Raw genomic sequence first — 20,098 nt, forward strand, 5'->3', positions numbered from 1 at the left:
CAAAAGTTCCCTTGCTCAGAAATATGACTTAATTTCTATTTAAAAAAGGGAAAATGTTTGTGGATATGTATGTGTGTGGAAAAGTTAAACCGATCTGAATTTTTTTTGGGTTTGAAGAGGGGGTCAGGGTCGATTCAGAACCGGTGTAGTTTTTAAATTTTGACCAACCATAAGCCAGCTATAGGACTTGGTAGGTACAAAATGGCATATTTTTGGGGGTATATATCTCCGGTTCAAGAAGAGACAGGAGAACCGCATATACACCAAATCAATAGTGTTGAGATATGCTTTCAAATGGTGTTTAAGCCGTCAGGATCAGACATACACACTGCTCAGTATAGCCGAAAAACTGAAAAACACACTTTGAAAATTTTGGTTTTTCGACAATTACTCAAAATTTCAACCTACGAATTGCGCCAATAACTGAGCGTTTGTAGAAGGACTCTAGACCAAAGGTTCTCAATTCTCAACCTTCTTGAGTAATGTACCACCTACAGTTATTTTTTTTATTTTTGGTACCACCATATTTTTAAATTGTATTATCAAGACTTAATTAGGTACTACTCCTATTTTAATTTTTTTTTTGTTTTGTGTACCACCGCAAATCATGATATGTATCGCCAGTGCTACATGTACCACAGATTGAGAACCGCTGCTCTAGACGAATCTAACGGTGTATACCTTATATCCGGGAAAATTCAAAAGTTATGGGCCTCATAAATATATGATCAAATCTATTTCCTATGGGAAAACGGTTTTCAAGCTCAATAATTCCTGTAATAGCTTTAGTTATCATACTTGACGTTAGATGCATCAGATACTACTTGTCAATACGTTTCAAACTCATGTTTAGTGATCAAAATCGGTTAAGTCGTTTAGAAGTTATTAAGCTACAAAATTATAATCCAATTAACGATTATTCCCGAAGTGGTTTATGTAGTTATAGTGGTTACGATGCTAAATTTGATCTGGCAACGGGCAATGCGGGTTTATTTACCGGCCATCCCAATATTTTTTCAATCTATTTCGAATAGAAAAAAATCTAGTGTACATTTGATGGACACTAGATCATTTGGAAGATAATGTGACAAAGGCGACCATTTATAAAGCTTAACGTGTAATCGAGAAATATTGCATTCAACTTCATACATTTAATTTATAAATAACTAAAATTTATAAATAAAAACCGCTAAACGCCGTAAAAATGAGTGGCGCATACAATATTCCAGATACAAAAGATGTGATATGAATATTACGTGGCGCGAAAATGTATTTTCATTTTGATGCAAAACAAAATTCTAGTTTTATTTTAAAAGATTTTTCCATAATATTTGCTAAATTTGAAGTAAACGCGCCACAAAAGAGTTTCAAAATTCAAACTGTATAAAAGTTACTCTTTTGTGCCGCGTTTTACTTCAAATTGAGCAAATATTATGAAAAAATCTTTTAAAATAAAACTAGAATTTTGTTTTGCATCAAAATGAAAACACATTTTCGAGCCACGTAATATTCATATCACATCTTTTGTAGCTGGAATATTGCATGCGCCACTCATTTTTACGGCGTTTAGCGGTTTTTTATTCTTTTAGGTATATACAGGGTGAGGCAGATAAAGGGCCTATTAGAAATATCTCGAGAACTAAAGGTAAGAAAATCATGAAAATTGTTATACAGGGGTTTTGAGGTGTGAACTATTTAATGAAAATATTTTGGTCTCTTTGCTACTTCCGGTTATACCGGAAGTTGATTGTAACTTCGTTTTTTTTTAAATGGGACACCCTGTATATTTTTACATTTTTGGATTCTCCTTGATTTCTTCGTTCTTTAAATATAAGGTTTTGCAATATTATACAGGGTAGGTTAAAAGATAGTTACGTTTTCTTATTAATTTCGTAGCAATATTCCCACCCTGTAGGCTTGTAGTAGTTTGACATAATAAACTCAATTTATGTTCAAATGATTTTTAATATAGTCTACTATTGTTAGGAATTATTGGTATGGTTAAATTTTTTGTTTTAGTATACAGGGTTGGTCGAAACTCGGAATCAGTATTTTCTGAGTTTTCTTAAATAGAAACACCCTGGTATTTTAGTATTGTAATGAAATGTTGTTTTATGGTACATTTTAATTACTTAAGCACTCCCTATACCTAACTGCTTTAATTTGTGAGTTATTGGTGATTCAAAAAAAACATTAATTGCAACACAAAATATGTGAAATTGTATTAGGTTTTCCGTGAAAATATTCAACCACAAATATCCTCATCTAAAAAAGTGTATTATGTAGTGGTAGGGGAGCCCAAGCAGTTACTCGAGCGCGTCAGATTATTACATGGAGAGAAACCTTGTACCCTGTAAATGTATCCCTACCATATAATGGCTCTTAATGTAGGGGAGTTCGTTAAGGGGGGGCCGAAAACAAATCTATTCTTAAAAAAACTCGAAATTGTCAGATTAAGATAAGGTAAGTACATGCAGAACAGTGTATATTTCAAAACTCTGACGATTTGAGGGGGGCGTAGGGAAGTGGGTGAGTCCCAAAGTTTCACAATAAAAAAGCGAATATTTCGCAAAATGAATGACAGATCGAAAAACTAAATAATACGTGCTCAATATTTTTCAAAAATCTATCGAATGATACTAAACACGACTTTCCACGGAGAGCGGTTGGGGTTAAATTTAAAAACTGGAAAATATATTTATTCAATATTTTTGAAAAATCTATCGAATGGCATCAAACACGAGCCCCCCCCCCCACGGAGATTGGGTGGGGGTTACTTTACAATCTTAAATCTGAGCCCCCATTTTTTATTGCAGATTTGGATTTCTTACGTAAAAATAAGTAACTTTTATTAGAGAGATTTTTTCGAATTATGGATAGATGGCGCTATAATTTAAAAAACGATTGTTGGAAATGGAAAATTAAATTAAAAATGGAAAGTCCCCACTAAAATGCAAAACTTTACTTAACTTTTTTTGGTTTTAGGGGGTGGGGGAAATGGAAGGAAGGGTGTTGATAAATGACAGATGTATGTACTTTAAAAATGTGTCCCCCTTAGATCAAAAATTGACCTGTTTCTTTATTTTCTTAAAATCTAATAAATACTGCCAAATATCGAGGTGGACTGTTTTCTTTGGCCCACATTATATTACATGCAGTGTGAGCCACTTCCAGACAACTTCCATTGGATTCAGCGACCCAAAAAACCTATAATACCACCATCAAATCACGGCGAGCTAGAATTTCCCACGGGACCCCCTATGGTGCGACTAGGACTAGACTACAAGCCAGCTCCCGTCAGCCACCTGCTACTTGGAAGTGTGAACATTTAATTTAAGCGAAAAGCAATGTTTATTTGGTAAATAAACAGTTTCTTCTGATTTCTGACAGCAATAAAATGTATTTTGAATTAAATAAATTACATACCTACATTCTTCTTTTTTTTTGTTAAATAATTTAATTAAAAAATGTTTTTTGGCATCATGTATAAATAATTATATAGGTGGTTCTATTACTGCATAGAGAATTAAATAATAGTAGGGGAGGAAAATATGCTAAATGTGCAGTCACTCCAGCGCTTTGGGGACCTATTGGGTTGTGAAGAGTAGGTTCTAAAACAAAAAAAGTTAAGTAAAGTTTTCCATTTTATTGGGGACTTTCTATTTTTAATTTAATTTTCCATTTCCAACAATCGTTTTTTCCGATTATAGCGCCATCTATCCATAATTCGAAAAAATGTTTCAAATAAAAGTTACTTATTTTTATGTAAGGAATCCGAAACTGCAATAAAAAATGGGGGCTCCTATTTAAAATTTTAAAGTAACCCCCCACCCCACATTCGTGGGAGGTCGCGTTTGGTGCCATTCGATAGATTTTTAAAAAAAATTGAATAAGTGTATTTTTCAGTTTTGCGATCTGATGTTCATTTCGCGAAATATCGCGGGATTCGTGTTTAAAATTTTAAATTTCCCCCCCACCCCTCTCCGTGGGCAGTAGTGTTTGGTATCATTCGATACATTTTTGACAAATATTGAGCACGTATTTTTTAGTTTTTAGATCTATCGTTAATTTTGCGAAATATTCGCTTTTTTCTTGTGAAATTTCGTGACTCACCCATTTCCTTACGCCCCGCCCAAATCGTCAGATTTTTGAAATATACACTCTTTTGCATGTACTTAACTTACCTTATCTTAATCTGACGATTTCGAGTTTTTCTAAGGATAGATTTTTTTTTCGGCCTCCCCTTAACGAACTCCCCTGTGTTTAGAGCCAATATATGGTAGAGGTATTTACATTTACAGGGTATCAGGGTTCTCCCCATAAGATAATCTGACGCGCTCGAGTTACTGCAAAAATCCCCGCTTGGGCTCCGCTACCATAAGCTTTCAAATGAGCTAGCACACGATCCATATTCTCATTTAAAAAATCATCGATTACGTCATCACGCACAGATTGATAACGTCACTAGCAGGGCGGGCGATAACGGGCCTGTTGCAGTTCCGCAATTTTCTTTTAACTTATGGCTCTCCCCGTATAGTTAAAATACTTTCTTGAAAACGTTGGTTGCTCTTAGATGTCGTAAAAAAGGGTCGGGTCTAATGGATGAACTGTTATGAACTATAAATATACGAACTTTTAATTATAACTCGGTTTATTACTATTGGGAACGTGTCGACATCACATCGGTCTAATTATGGTTAACTACGTCGCGGAACGAAAATAATGAAAAATTGGTAATAAACCAATATCGAAGAAGAGACCCCCCTAAAAATGTGTTTATTTAATCCCAGTTAGACGGGACTAAGTCAGTAGTGCACAGTTCGTTGAGCGAAGAAGGTGTTCTTCCTTTGGTAGCAAGGGCTACCCTGCGTCCCATGACGGGATCCAGACATCATCGTTCCTGAGCTAGGAGGTGATGTCCTTGCCAATTACTACAGCAATCCTGCTGCATTGTACGTCCCTGAGAGGAGTTTTTAAGGTACCAAAACAAGTTTTAAAGTACATTTTACGTTGCTGCGGTATCATCAGATACCCCTTTTTCTCCAAATAACTTTTAACGTCGCGAAGTGCGCGAATTTGCAAAGACATTGGGTCTTTAATCGTATAGACATTCATTTTAAACGTATCTCTATATTTTTCTGTGTTGTATCATATTATAATAATAATTATTGCATGTGTTTTATTTAGCATTACACTTTATTGACATATATTATATCCATATATTGATTTTATTGATTTTAATAGGGTGCCTTTCTCGTAATAAACGCTTGTTAATATTTTCCTTTCATTATTATACTCTGGTATCATTGACCTACCGAAATTCGATATTGTTTTGCCCTAATAATTTACGACCATAAAATTCTTTCTTTAAAAAAGGGGCTGTTTATCGGTATCAGATTCGCTCCGGAGATTTAACGTCTTAGCTGTTTAGAATACTATTAATTATTGTTGTATTTCCTTTACGATATTTCTAACAGCTGATTTGGTAAGGTCAATGGCAATATTGTATCTATTAATTGGGTCAGTGGTTTTTCTGAACTTTTTATAATTGTATCTGTTTGTCTGTATTGTCAAAATATTTGTGTAAGTTTGCAAATAATTCGTCGTCTTAACATTAAATGATGTATTGTAGCTATTTCATTTGTTTCATTTTACTTGATCACAATTAGAATAAAACAGTCCACTTCAGTCCGCTTCATATAATATTATATTAGTATACACTTTATTCGAAGGGGAAAAACCAGCGAGTTCTAGACTGAATTTACATATCTACCCCCCTTCTGGTGGTCTCAAATGTGCATTTAGAGGCCATCGTCTGTGCAGAAAGCAACAAATGGTCCTTCGAGCCGGATCTTCTTCTTCTTTCACTATACTTTTTGTTTATTTAGCTTGTTTTCGTGTAGATACTTGTTTTCGGTTAACTTTAACCGTGTCTAGTTTGCGGTCTTCTTCAGCTTGAAGCCCCTAGTCGGTTATTGTAACCATTGCTTTATTTTGTTAATTTTAACCATGTCTAGTTTGCGGTCTTCTTCTGCTTGGAGCCCCTAGTCGGTTATTTTAACTAGTTTACATGTTGTTTCTTTTTTCGGTTAATGTTAGCCAGTTTAGTTTGCGGTCTCCTGCTGCTTGGAGCCCCTAGACGGTTGTTTTAACCATTTTACATGTCGTTGCTTAAGGTTTTATGATTGCAGGAACCTATTCAGTTGTGGTAACCATTTCAGGTATTTCTTTTCTCTGAAAAGATACCTATGTAGTCTGCCGAAAGACATATCTACTTTGCTACGATCAAGGTGCTCTTATGGTAGAGACCTTTTTTGCGGTTATCATAACCTTAGTTTATTCGGGTATTTCTTTTCTCCGAAAAGATACCTAGTCTGCCGAAAGACATATCTACTGTGCTTTGTTCAAGGTGCTGGTTATAAAAACCATAGTTTATTTAGGTATTTCTTTTCTCTGTAAAGATACCTAGTCTGCTGAAAGACATAATACATATCTACTTTGCTTTGATCAAAGTGCTCTTACACCTTTTTATACCTTCTTTTTTGACGGTTGTTATAACCATTTATTGCGGTAATTCTTTTATATTAAAAGATACCTAGTCTGCTGAAAGACTATTGCATCTTCATGTTCTTGTCGAAATCTGATTTCTTGGATGGTTTCTTATGATAGAGACCTTATTACAACCATTTTACAGTGCTGTATTTCCTTTATACTAAAAGATATCTATTCTGGTGAAATACTATTTTTTTATATTATTTTTTATTGTGCTCTTATAACAAAGACCTTTTACCGATTTTCATCTTATTGCGGTTATCTTAACTATCTATTCGGGTATTTATTTTACCTTAAAACATACCTAGTCTGCCGAAAGACATCGTTACATTTTCTTTATTCAAGGTTTTTTGTGCTAGAGATCTTTTTCTGCGGTTTGTATAACCATTTGCATTGGAGTATTTCTTTTGTCATAAAAGATACCCAGTCTGTAGCGACATTTCTTATTTTTATGTTCGCTAGTTGTTTTACGAGTGCTAAAATTAATTTCAGATATTACAATTATTTTCTTTTATTAATCTTTCCTGATTGTAGGAATATTAATATCATATCGTAATCATTTTCTGTTGGGGTATTTCTTTTATTTTATAGGATACCCGGTCTGTAGAGACAGTTCTTTGTTTTGTTATTGTTTATCATTTCTTATTGTAGAAGAGACCTGTTTCGTTTCTTACAAACATCTCCTTGGTTTTTTTCTGTAGTAGATAAAATCCAGGGAACTAAAATACTGTTTCTTCTTCGAAATTCATTTCATATTGTTTATTAATTTACCTGTTTCTGCTCCATTTTGGATCTAAACTATGGACACTCTCATATTCAAGAGAAAGTTCGCAAAGAATGCAATCATTCGGCATTGTCATTGGACTATAAAAAATGTCTCATTAGCTGACTATTACCTATTAAAAGTTCGTCGTAAATATTTACAGATTGAGTATGATAAATATGAATGTGCACAGGATGCAATCGAAAACTTAATGTCGGAAAATCCTTCTTCAGATAGCGAGGATCGTACTATTATAGATGATTTATTCTGTAAGGCAATGGGGCTCATAATATGGGAGCCCATCTCAACATATGCATACTATAACGTAGGTAGTACATCTCAAGATAGTTCTCCTAGGTTACATGTGGGGGAAAGACCCCTCTCTCTCATTTCTGATCTAGGCCATCTAGTTGATGGATTGAAATTTTCTCAAATTAACATATCAAAAAACTCATCCTCTTCTCAGCATCAACCTTCTGTCGAGACATCTACATCTCAAACATCTCGTGTGAGTATGCCTAGTTCGTCAGGTCAGCAATCCTCGACTTTAGGTCAGATAGATACTGTCCCTAAGGTGTTACCTAATGACCTTAGCAGTAATGCATTTTCTCTTCCACTTGTTGCAGTGGTACCAGATAGTGACTCCTCCGACACTCGTGTTATCGAGACAAGCGCGAGTTTATCTACGAGACTATCCTTTAATGATTTACCTTTTACTGGGCCTCAGGTCCATTCTAATATTCAAGCCTTGTCGAAAGACTTTTCTTTGCAAGGTGGAGCGTCTGATGACGACGCAGCTGATACAGCTTCGCGGGGAGCTAGCCCCGGTATTGTTGCTTCAACGAAAACTTGGCGTTGTGAGCCAAAAGTCTTGTCGTTTCGGGGAACAGATTCTTCGAAACCTATCGACTTAGATTTTACGACCGTAATTGGGTCAAAATTCCCTAGAGTGGTTTTACACCCTTCTCTAGATCTAACATTCAGGGTACACAGTTTTAAATTGTACTCTTTCATTTCTCTTTTGCGCCGAGTAAAGGCATTTGTTTTCCATTTCACCAGAAATATTGATAAAAAGCAAGCGGAATTGCTTATCGTTCGAGACGTAAAAAGTTTTTCATTGCTTCGGATGATAGAATCGTTGTCATCCGGTATAACTAGTTCAGATAAGGAGTTGGTTCCTTTTAATTTACTTCCAGAGGAAAGTATTGACCGCATTAAAGTTAGCGGTACGTTGAGAAATTTTTATCTTCCTTTTGCAAAGAAGTCTATTCTTCTTTCTTCGAACAGTCTAGTTGTTTCACTGATCTTCGATAACCACGTATCGTTGGGTCATGTAGAATCCCAAGGTACGTCTAATTTAAGACATCATTTCGGACTTAGTTATGGTGCATTTTATGATTTGGAACGTCCCATATATCATGGCGTCACTTGTACTAGATTTCTTTTTATTGCTGTAGATTATGGGATATACATTGTGCATAAAGCTTTATTTGTTTGTATGTTACCGCCGCGTTATGTTAAAATAATGACTTTTAACTTTGGAGAGCCAAAGTATTTTCTTTTCAAGCTGTGCGAATTCTATATACTGCAAAGAATTCTTAGGAGCTGTACCGTTCCTTGTTTATTTCAGAATTGCCTTATTTTTTAAGCTTTGTTACTTGAATAGTATAATGTAGTATGGTATCTATTCTCTTATTCGTACTAGTTTATCCTTTAAGAATTGTCGTTTTAAGTTTTGTTAATTGAATAGTAAAATGTCGTATGTTATCTAATCTCTTATTCATCCTAGTTCGGATTTATCATAATGTTATAATATATTCTTAGTAAGCTTCTAGCTATTTAAAATTGTTTGCTTATTTTTACCCACAGGGTGCCAGTCCCAACCTGAGATTTAATTTGTTTATTGCCAATTTAGATTATCAATCTTCTCATTTCTAGATAAAATTCATGGAAGAAAATAGTTTCTTCATTTTCGTCATGCTTATGTCTGTCCAGTAGATTAGGGATAACTAGGGACAATGCTATACTTTACAGATTGATCTTCTTCTGCCTTTGACGCTTATTTGTTTCGAATGTTGTAGTGATTAATAATTATTCTGATGCTATAAGTTAATTAGTTGTCATCACGTGGAGTCATTCTCTTAGATTTGTTAACCAGGATATTCATCTTCTGTCAATTCTCCGCTTTCGGAATATTTTATAATGGAATGTTAGTTGTAGAACTTATATATTTTATCTCGTCTCTCGTTTATTCCGAGACATTTTAACGTAGCCTTCTAATCACGTGCATCACTTCTCTTTCTTCCTCGTTCTTCATAGTACAGTCTCGTTGGTTAACTTGGCCGTACATGATACTCGCTTGAATCGCCACATCTCGACGGTGGCGTCGAATTAATGTATTTTATCCTAGGATAATACAAAAAGGCACTTCTTATTATTGAGGAAACTTATTTATGTAGAAATCTGTGGTATTGTTAATTACAGTGTTGTATTTACCTGTGCAATCCTTGATAGTTTGTAACTTTTATGTGGGCACATAATAGGTTCTCTTGTTGCGCTTGTGCCTGTCTGTTTAAATTCACAATAATATGTTGATTGCGTATATGTCAATAATAGTATCTTATAACAATACGAGAAGGCACTTCGTATCAGATAAGTGTGTAATAGTAATTATGTATGTTTGGTAATTACTTATGTATCCTAATAATGTAAGCTATTATCTTTTGTATGTCTATTGTTCTTCTTGTACCTTTGTAAATATGCATCTTTTGTAATCATGTAAGTGTGTCGTTCGGTTCATAAACTTGTAAGTGTTTACAGGTTCCGATTTTGTGCCGTGTGTCGCGTAATACGCAGTTATGGTTTCTTGGCAAGTCTGCCAACGCGGGGAGAATGTTGCAGTTCCGCAATTTTCTTTTAACTTATGGCTCTCCCCGTATAGTTAAAATACTTTCTTGAAAACGTTGGTTGCTCTTAGATGTCGTAAAAAAGGGTCGGGTCTAATGGATGAACTGTTATGAACTATAAATATACGAACTTTTAATTATAACTCGGTTTATTACTATTGGGAACGTGTCGACATCACATCGGTCTAATTATGGTTAACTACGTCGCGGAACGAAAATAATGAAAAATTGGTAATAAACCAATATCGAAGAAGAGACCCCCCTAAAAATGTGTTTATTTAATCCCAGTTAGACGGGACTAAGTCAGTAGTGCACAGTTCGTTGAGCGAAGAAGGTGTTCTTCCTTTGGTAGCAAGGGCTACCCTGCGTCCCATGACGGGATCCAGACATCATCGTTCCTGAGCTAGGAGGTGATGTCCTTGCCAATTACTACAGCAATCCTGCTGCATTGTACGTCCCTGAGAGGAGTTTTTAAGGTACCAAAACAAGTTTTAAAGTACATTTTACGTTGCTGCGGTATCATCAGATACCCCTTTTTCTCCAAATAACTTTTAACGTCGCGAAGTGCGCGAATTTGCAAAGACATTGGGTCTTTAATCGTATAGACATTCATTTTAAACGTATCTCTATATTTTTCTGTGTTGTATCATATTATAATAATAATTATTGCATGTGTTTTATTTAGCATTACACTTTATTGACATATATTATATCCATATATTGATTTTATTGATTTTAATAGGGTGCCTTTCTCGTAATAAACGCTTGTTAATATTTTCCTTTCATTATTATACTCTGGTATCATTGACCTACCGAAATTCGATATTGTTTTGCCCTAATAATTTACGACCATAAAATTCTTTCTTTAAAAAAGGGGCTGTTTATCGGTATCAGATTCGCTCCGGAGATTTAACGTCTTAGCTGTTTAGAATACTATTAATTATTGTTGTATTTCCTTTACGATATTTCTAACAGCTGATTTGGTAAGGTCAATGGCAATATTGTATCTATTAATTGGGTCAGTGGTTTTTCTGAACTTTTTATAATTGTATCTGTTTGTCTGTATTGTCAAAATATTTGTGTAAGTTTGCAAATAATTCGTCGTCTTAACATTAAATGATGTATTGTAGCTATTTCATTTGTTTCATTTTACTTGATCACAATTAGAATAAAACAGTCCACTTCAGTCCGCTTCATATAATATTATATTAATATAATATTATATTATAAAAACCAGCGAGTTCTAGACTGAATTTACATATCTACCCCCCTTCTGGTGGTCTCAAATGTGCATTTAGAGGCCATCGTCTGTGCAGAAAGCAACAGGGCCTGCAAGGGATGCACTGCAGGCGGGCGCCAGAATGAGCTTTTTTCTGCTGGTGTTATGCAAAATACTAAAATAGAAAAATTCATTTTTTTTAATGTGGTTTAAATTCGTCAAAATACCCTAATCAGTGTTTGTTTGTTTTGCATATCACACATGTAAAATATACAAAAATATGCAATACCGCTTAGAATTCTTACCATGTAGTAATATAATTTATTGGTCAAAGATATTATATTTCCACCAAACAACTTTGCTCTAAATTAGAATGCTTTGTTTATTTTCTTCAAATTTCTTGCCAGTTGTTAGTTTTGTATCAGCAGTTATGAGAAGAAATGAATGATTTCTAGTAAAATAAACACGCTTGTGATACTGTTTTCTTGCCGCCTGTGTAATTTAAGTATTATCTATGTACTTATTAATAGGTATCGAGTATAAGTACCGGCGCAAATTGATCCTAAGCAGACACAACCTGGCACCGGCGAGTTGCGTAGACCGTTCTGCGCATTCTACTATCAGTTCATGCGTTAGCAGGTCGAGCTTGAGAAGGTTTGTCATCGACGTACAGTTTTCTTGGGCTTGGGACGGGTGACTCAGCGCCAGATGTTAATTTTTACGTGTTTTTGTTTTGCGAGATGGAAATATCTGAAATTAATAAGCGGCGATATATTTTACACTATCTTGAATGAATAACATTTTATTGCTCTGTTGTATCAATCAGCACTACTCTACAAGTTTTCGTTTATTTGTTTTAATATGTATTTTATTATATAATATAGTAGGCGCAATAGTAGGGAATATAATATATCTGATTAAAACAGTGAATTTTTTACATGTTAAGTATTTTTAATTTCTTGTGAAGTATCTAGTTAGTGTGGCTTTAGCCAATAAATCAAAGTTATGCGTTTACAAGAGCATATTATTTGAAAAATAAGGAGTACCATAATGTGTCATAATTATAATCTCCTTTATACAGATCAAAAAATTGTTTAGTATGTATTTCTAAATCCACACAATCATTGGAAAATGATTCATGGTAAAAAATATTTATTAATGACACTGTTATCGAAAAAGTCGCTCAATTTTAAACTTGTGATCATATATTTATTAGACTTTTGTTTATCGTTAAAAATTAAATAATGGTTGGGAATTGTATTTTTTGTGTGATTTAATATTTTATCAAAAACATAATCAGCAAAAGAACCGTTTTTGCAATCACAATCAATGCAGTGTTTAACTTATGCTTGTTACTATAAAAGTATGTAGAAATAGAATACTCAGTGTAAGATATCTTTTTATGCACCCGCTTATAATCAAATTCGATGTTTTCGAAAGTCATACCGCTACGACTACTAGGGACATGTAAGATATTTTTAAAACGTTACTAGTTACATGTACGAAACTACCGTTTTTTAGTTGCCTACTCAATTCAGTACAAAGATCAGATTCATCAGTATTTTGTAATCAGTACCACTGAGAACCAGTATCAATAGTAACCGTTACACGTTTGCACTTATTTTGCCCGTCTCTATTCGTTACGGCGACAGCCGATGGTCGGGTTAGCTTGTGTTCAATATGCGGCACGCTAGAAAAATAACGGGAGAGATTAATGCCCGGTTGCACCAACAGATCTTAAGCTTAAGTCGAGAATATCATAAGAATTAATATAATATAATTATAATATATAACAATAAGAATACCATAATATAATAATAGATATAATTGATAATAAGGTAAGAATCTAAAATTATGATGCAACGTAAGTGATACTCAAGGAGGCCCTATCTATAAGTAGAGCTTAGCTAAGCTGGAGCTTAAAGTCGACTTTACACTACATGATTTATCATGTGATTTGTCATATGATTTTTCCCATGACGAGCCGCATAACAATGCTTATGACAAAGCGAGCCGTATAAACAATGCAAAATCATATGACAAATCACACAGTGTAAACATGTAAATTTCAATCCATGACCAAATCATATGACAAATCACATGATAAATCATGTAATGTAAAGTCGACTTAAGATCTGTTGGTGCAACCAGTCATAAATGTCCAGCAAACGACGGCAATGTTGCCAGATTCCTTTTAGCGGGAATTTTAAAATTTTATAGCAGTTTGGTTTTAAATTTGACAGTTCTGTTTTCTCAAGTCAAAAATCTTAACCTTACTTTTACAAGTGATTAGGATTATTCATAGAGGTATATATTAACATAGAGGGAGCCTATCTTCCGCGCTTCCTGACAACAAGATCTCATGGACTGGTTTGCTGCATCTCTTTCACACATTGTATTGAAACAACACATTGTATTGAAAATCTATGATGACATTCAGTGTGAAGATAGTCACGGAAGAGAAGGACAACTGTAGCAGCTTTACTATGCGTAAGAGTGAGACAGCACTAATCCAAATAAAAAAGATGGTGTCGTCACTTCGCTCTGAATGACACTCTCTCTATGCTAATATATAACTCTATGGGATTATTATTATTATTTTATTTACATGTAAATTGAAACAATAAATATTGAGCTGTGTCATAATTTCAAACTCATTATGTTGCAGTCTTTTCCAGTTGATAAAATTGCAATTCAAAAACTTTTAGGTAGGTACGTGTAACTTCCATATTATTATTTATTTTTTAAGTATTAAGAGGCTGATGTTGATATAAAAAATTTAGATTTCAAAGATAGTTTTATGTAGGTAGATACTAATAGAGTAATACTAGATAATAGATTAGATGCAAAGTAAGCTGTAAGTAGTATAACTGCCCACGTAATCACCTGTTATGTTGTTTTTTAGATTTGCACTGTATGGATGGCACAGGAAGAGAACAAGACTACAAGAACATCTTATTATGAATGTATATGTATGTGATCCTCAAAAAATTATTTTACAAAACAAGATAGAGAAAGAGCTTTAAAATCCCAAGGATCCTGCAAAATGTTTATTTGGTGTACTAGTCGAATAATAGTATCTAAAAATATTGAAACTATTTTAAAACACATTACGGGCATGAGGATGATATAGAGCACTTACATAAATACCAAAATCAGATAAATATCTCTTCAAAGTTTATTTTGAGACTTTCTTCAAAAATGTAAGTAAAATATTTGCATATCGACGGCGGAAAGGCAGGACTTCGTAACTGAAAAATTTTTATAACATGAGTTACTTCAGTTTTCGCTTTAGAATAAGTGTATCGGCAGCTATTAAACAGCGATTACAGCTGGGAAAGTTTCCGGAAGGCTTCCAAAAGGCTTTCCCAGCTCTAAAAGCTGTTTAATAGGTGCTGATACACTTATTCTAAAGCGAAAACCGAAGTAACTCATTTTATAAAAAATTTTCAGTTATGAGGTCCTGCCTTTCCGCCGTCGATATACACAATATAATTTAAAACAAGAATGTTACTACTAAACCACTTTTTAAATATTACTCATGAATATTTACTACAGTTTACAATTTCAAACTAGTGTGTTTGATTCTCCTATACCTATATTTTACTTTTTTAGTAAACTTCAGACTGCTCAGGATAGCATAATAGCATAGGAGGCGAATTAAAAAGAATTGATTTACTTACAAGAAAAGATATCACAAACATTAAACTTTCTTATGGCATTGATTTGAAAGATGGGTATATGTAAAATGATGATGCAACCAGTATTTATTTTTGGGTTGAATTCTTACAGACTCATGTCCAATATTATTTTACATACAAACAACAGGGCATACTAATGGATATTCATTCTGAATTTAACATTTATGATTTTTGTCTTATTTTCCTTAATACTGTGCCAAAAGGAAATGTTAATTAAGTTTGGTAAATCCTTTATCGCAATCGATGGAACTCATGGGCTCAATTCCTATGACTTTGAACTTATGACAGTATTAGTAAAAGATGAATTTGGGAATGGATTTTGTACTGCTTTCTTATTTTCAAATAGAAAAGATACCTACTTTAATTTACCAATTTTTTTAAATACATGTCTCTGTTGGTATTATATGTATAGTCAAATGTTTTCATATCAGGCATAAGCGACACCTTTTACAATGCCTCGTCAAATGTAATGGGTATTGCTCCTAATAGACTGCTAAGTGCCTGGCACATAGATAGGGCATGGTAAGTAAATCTTAATAAAATATCTGATTCTGAAAAAAATCCTATTATGTATACAAGATGTATTAATGATGGTTTAGAGAGTATTAATAGCTTTTTGGGTAGACTTCTAAGTGATGTAGATACATACAATTTTAGTAAGTATTTCCAGTAGACCTACTGCAATAACATCCAACAATGAGCCTATTGTTATAGGTAGGGGTTGTGGAATTAATACCAATATGACCATTCAAAATTTTCATAAAAGTTTGGATAAAAGGGTATCCATTAGTTGTTATCAGTTAAGTTTAAAACTTGGCACTCATGGAGAGCTATACCATAATATATAATAGGTATATCTCATAATATTACATATCATATTGTTCACTACAGTAGTAATGAGTGAGCCTGCATACACAGAACCATAATAATATATTATAGTTCGTCTATGCAGGCTCACTCATTACAATAGTGAGCAATATGAGATATAACATATTATAGTATAAGTCTCTGTGCATGACCAGTGTCCAATAACAAATATTCAGAATTCATATCCGATATTGAACAGAATAATTATACCACCCAGTAGATTGCACGAATTTATTTGTTTTTATATTCACACACGTAGATTATTAGTTCAGATCCAAATTGGTCAATTATCAACAATATAATTTGGAAATGACACGAAAGTGCTGACAAAAGTAGAATTATTTACCTTAATTAAATATACAAATCACGCGGGCATCGTGTCACCAATGACCCAATTTAAGCTTCTATAAAACCAAGATATCTGGCCTAGAGAAAGAGCATTCATCAGTCTACATCAGTCTTCAGCTAATCGCGTATCAGTAATTAATCAGTATTCGGAAGTACTCCCGGGGTAGAATTACCCTAGTGTCGGTTCTATCAATAAATACCCTTATCGCTATTCGGTGTTTATATCCTTAACTCTATACATGGTTCTTATCGAGAAAAAAAGGAGGCCTACAACTACAGTCCACACCAAACGAACCCAGTAGCAGATAGACGACGCTAGGCCCGGGAGTACAGAACAGAAGCCAGATCCAGAAAGCCATTGCAGAGCCAGTGATCGAAATACAGAACAGAAGCCAGATCCAGAAAGCCATTGCAGAGCCAGAGATCGAAATACAGGCCAGAAGCCAGATCCAGAAAGCCATTGCAGAGCCAGAGATCGAAATACAGAACAGAAACCAGATCCAGAAAGCCATTGCAGAGCCAGAGATCGAAATACAGAGCAGAACCAGATCCAGAAAGCCATTGCAGAGCCAGAGATCGAAATACAGGCCAGAAGCCAGATCCAGAAAGCCATTGCAGAGCCAGAGATCGAAATACAGGCCAGAAGCCAGATCCAGAAAGCCATTGCAGAGCCAGAGATCGAAATACAGAGCAGAACCAGATCCAGAAAGCCATTGCAGAGCCAGAGATCGAAATACAGAGCAGAACCAGATCCAGAAAGCCATTGCAGAGCCAGAGATCGAAATACAGGCCAGAAGCCAGATCCAGAAAGCCATTGCAGAGCCAGAGATCGAAATACAGGCCAGAAGCCAGATCCAGAAAGCCATTGCAGAGCCAGAGATTGAAATACAGAACAGAAACCAGATCCAGAAAGCCATAGCAGAGCCAGAGATCGAACTACAGAACCAGAAGCCAGATCCAGAAAGCCACTACAGAACCTACAAACTACAGGATCACTTGCACAGCCATTCCAGAATCAGGAGAGCCGCAACGTCCAGAAACATAAAGAAAAAACCGTAAGTTTTTGAATAACATAATATTTTTCCAACTTTTACGTATCGTATATACAATATTTTCCATTTAAACCCAAACTAATTGACCTATACATACATACAATATATATTTTTTAGTGCATTCTATACAATATTTTCCATTTAAACCCAAACTAATTGACGTATACATACATACAATATATATTTTTTAGTGCATTATATACAATATTTGCCATTTAAACCCAAACTATTTAACTTACAGATAGATATTTTTTTTGCCTATATAATAATAATAAACGGTATTTATCCCTACAAATATTTACTACCTATTTTTTTTATTTATTTAAAAATTTGATAAAGAAAAAACGTATACGTTAATAGATACATATTGCGTTTGTATTTCATTCATATTGCATAATTTTAATTAAACATAGTAGCCGAGAGGTTTCTATTTATAGTTGTGTAACATAATATTTTGCTTGACGACATTAACCTACATGTACAACTGACCTACAGAAAAACTGAGCGTCAGCAAGGTCAAAAAGAGTAAAATTCACGCATCATTTAAACGTGAATCATAGTAAATTGAAAATATAAATAACATATTAAAAATACCGTGAAAACACTTACTGCTGGATAAAAGTAGGTGAATTTAAACATGGAAGCGGTACAGAACAAGCAAGCAGAGATTGGAGCAGAGATTTGTAAACAGGTATCGTCTCTTAAAAGAGACCCTGGATCTCGCAAGAATCAACAATACATTAAAGAGCGCCAGGATAGGTTAGAGGATTATTGGACAAGATTTGTGCATAACCACGAGAAATTACTAGAGAGTGGAGTAACGAAAGACAAATACTTCGAAACAAAATACTACGAGCAGGTCTTTAAGACATATATTGAGGGAAAAACCCTATTGGAAGAATATGGAAGAATCTTGAAAAGAGGAAAGACAACAAAAGGAAAGGAGATACAAATAAGAAAACAAAAAATCGAGGAATTATTACAAGAATATGAACAAGACTTGCAGTACGATGAAGAACTGCAAGCAGAGTTGAAAGAACACATGGAGAAAATAAACACACTCATCATAGAAGCAACAGTAAATGATGAGCTAGACGTTATAGACAGTGACGAAGTAGAGAGGATAGATCAGCTAAGGAGGAAAGTCAGGGAGACTTTAAAGAAAATACGGCCTGGGATGCAACGACCAGACAGCACACAGAGAAGAGATGTTGTGACATTACCGCAGGTAAAAATCCCTGTGTATGAAGGAAGATACGAAACGTGGAGAACTTTCCACGATCTGTTTACGAAGGTAATACATGAAAACGACCAACTGTCGAAAGCAGAACAGATGCAGTACCTAAAAACACAAGTAAGAGGGGAAGCCCACAGGATGATACAACACTTGCACATATCCGAGGCCAACTACAAAGTGGCATGGAACATGTTAAAGGAAAGATATGAAAATCCGAGGATGATACTGTTTAAACTAATAGACAGGATGTTACTAGCACAGGAAGTAAAGGAATCTTCCGCTAGAGCACTGAAATCACTACATGACATCTTCCATGAGTGCCTGGAAGCCATAGGAGGCTTAGGAACAGACACGGAAGCGTGGAGCCCATTGATAGCGCGAATTAGCATAACAAAATGGGACAATGAGACAAGGAGGCTATACGAAAACCACATCGGAGACAGTAGAGAGATACCGACGTACAAATCAACACAAACATTTTTACAGCGACGATTCCAAACACTGGAACTGCTGGAGTCAGAAAAGAGACAAGAGAAGCATGGAGGATAGGGTAAGAAAACAAGAATGAGTTGCGTGATATGCAACGGAGATCACGGAGTACCATACTGCAGAGAATTTCAGGAACTCAATGTAAGAGACCGGAACCGGATAATACGAGAAAAAGAATGGTGTGCGAATTGCCTAGCACATAAGAAGGAGAAACAATGCTTTTCACAGATTAGGTGCAAACACTGTGGCGGAGACCACCACAAAATGTTGCATTATGAAAAAGGAAACACAGGCAACAGAAGAACCACAAATGAAACAAAAGGAGAACAAACACAAGAAAGAAATGGAAGAGAATCGAACAGTAGAAGAAACGGGTACTAATCGGACAGGTACAGAGGAGGAAATATTTATTCCAACAACGCCAGAGAACAAAATAACGGAAGACGAGAAAACACGCAAGAGAACAAGGGTCAAAGAAACAACAACACACAGCAAAGAGTCCAGAACTCAGTTAACTGTGCGAGCCATAAGGAAGGTGAAGCACTACTAGCCACAGCAGTGGTACGCATAAGGGATGCGAAAGGAGATTCTCACATAATGAGAGCATTGATCGACCAAGGGTCACAATGCGAATTTATAACGGAACAAGCGGCGACGGCGCTAGGAACAAAAAGGCAGCCAATACAGGCGACCATATCCGGAATAGGCTCGTCAGGGGAAAAGACAGCCAACTGGAGTATGAAACTTTTGATCGGAAATCATTACCAAAGTGACTTCGACATGGAAATAGAGGCACTGGTACTACCGAAAATAACAAGGGATTTACCGGAACAGGACATAATCCTACAGGACTATAACGAGAAGAATGTACTACTGGCAGACCCAAGATACTACAGGGTAGGAAAAATAGACTTACTGCTAGGAGTAAAAGAATATAGTTACATATTGACAGAAGGGATGCACA

At 35.0% G+C, this 20,098-nt stretch overlaps 1 protein-coding gene and 1 long non-coding RNA gene across 2 annotated transcripts; both read left to right on the plus strand.

The window, feature by feature from the left end:
• The first annotated feature begins 4,495 nt into the window (after positions 1–4,495).
• On the plus strand, positions 4,496–11,354 carry LOC126881498 (uncharacterized). The gene is made up of 2 exons (XR_007696881.1): positions 4,496–4,969; positions 10,687–11,354. It is a non-coding gene; the product is annotated as an uncharacterized LOC126881498 (long non-coding RNA).
• A 3,819-nt stretch (positions 11,355–15,173) lies between these two features.
• LOC126882664 (uncharacterized) lies at positions 15,174–17,415 on the plus strand. The gene is made up of 2 exons (XM_050647638.1): positions 15,174–15,177; positions 16,676–17,415. The coding sequence occupies exons 1-2, from the start codon at positions 15,174–15,176 to the stop codon at positions 17,413–17,415; spliced, it is 744 nt and encodes a 247-aa protein (XP_050503595.1).
• The last annotated feature ends 2,683 nt before the right edge of the window (positions 17,416–20,098 follow it).

Source organism: Diabrotica virgifera, chromosome 3 (assembly GCF_917563875.1).
Source record: "Diabrotica virgifera virgifera chromosome 3, PGI_DIABVI_V3a".
NCBI classification, from domain to species: domain Eukaryota; kingdom Metazoa; phylum Arthropoda; class Insecta; order Coleoptera; family Chrysomelidae; genus Diabrotica; species Diabrotica virgifera.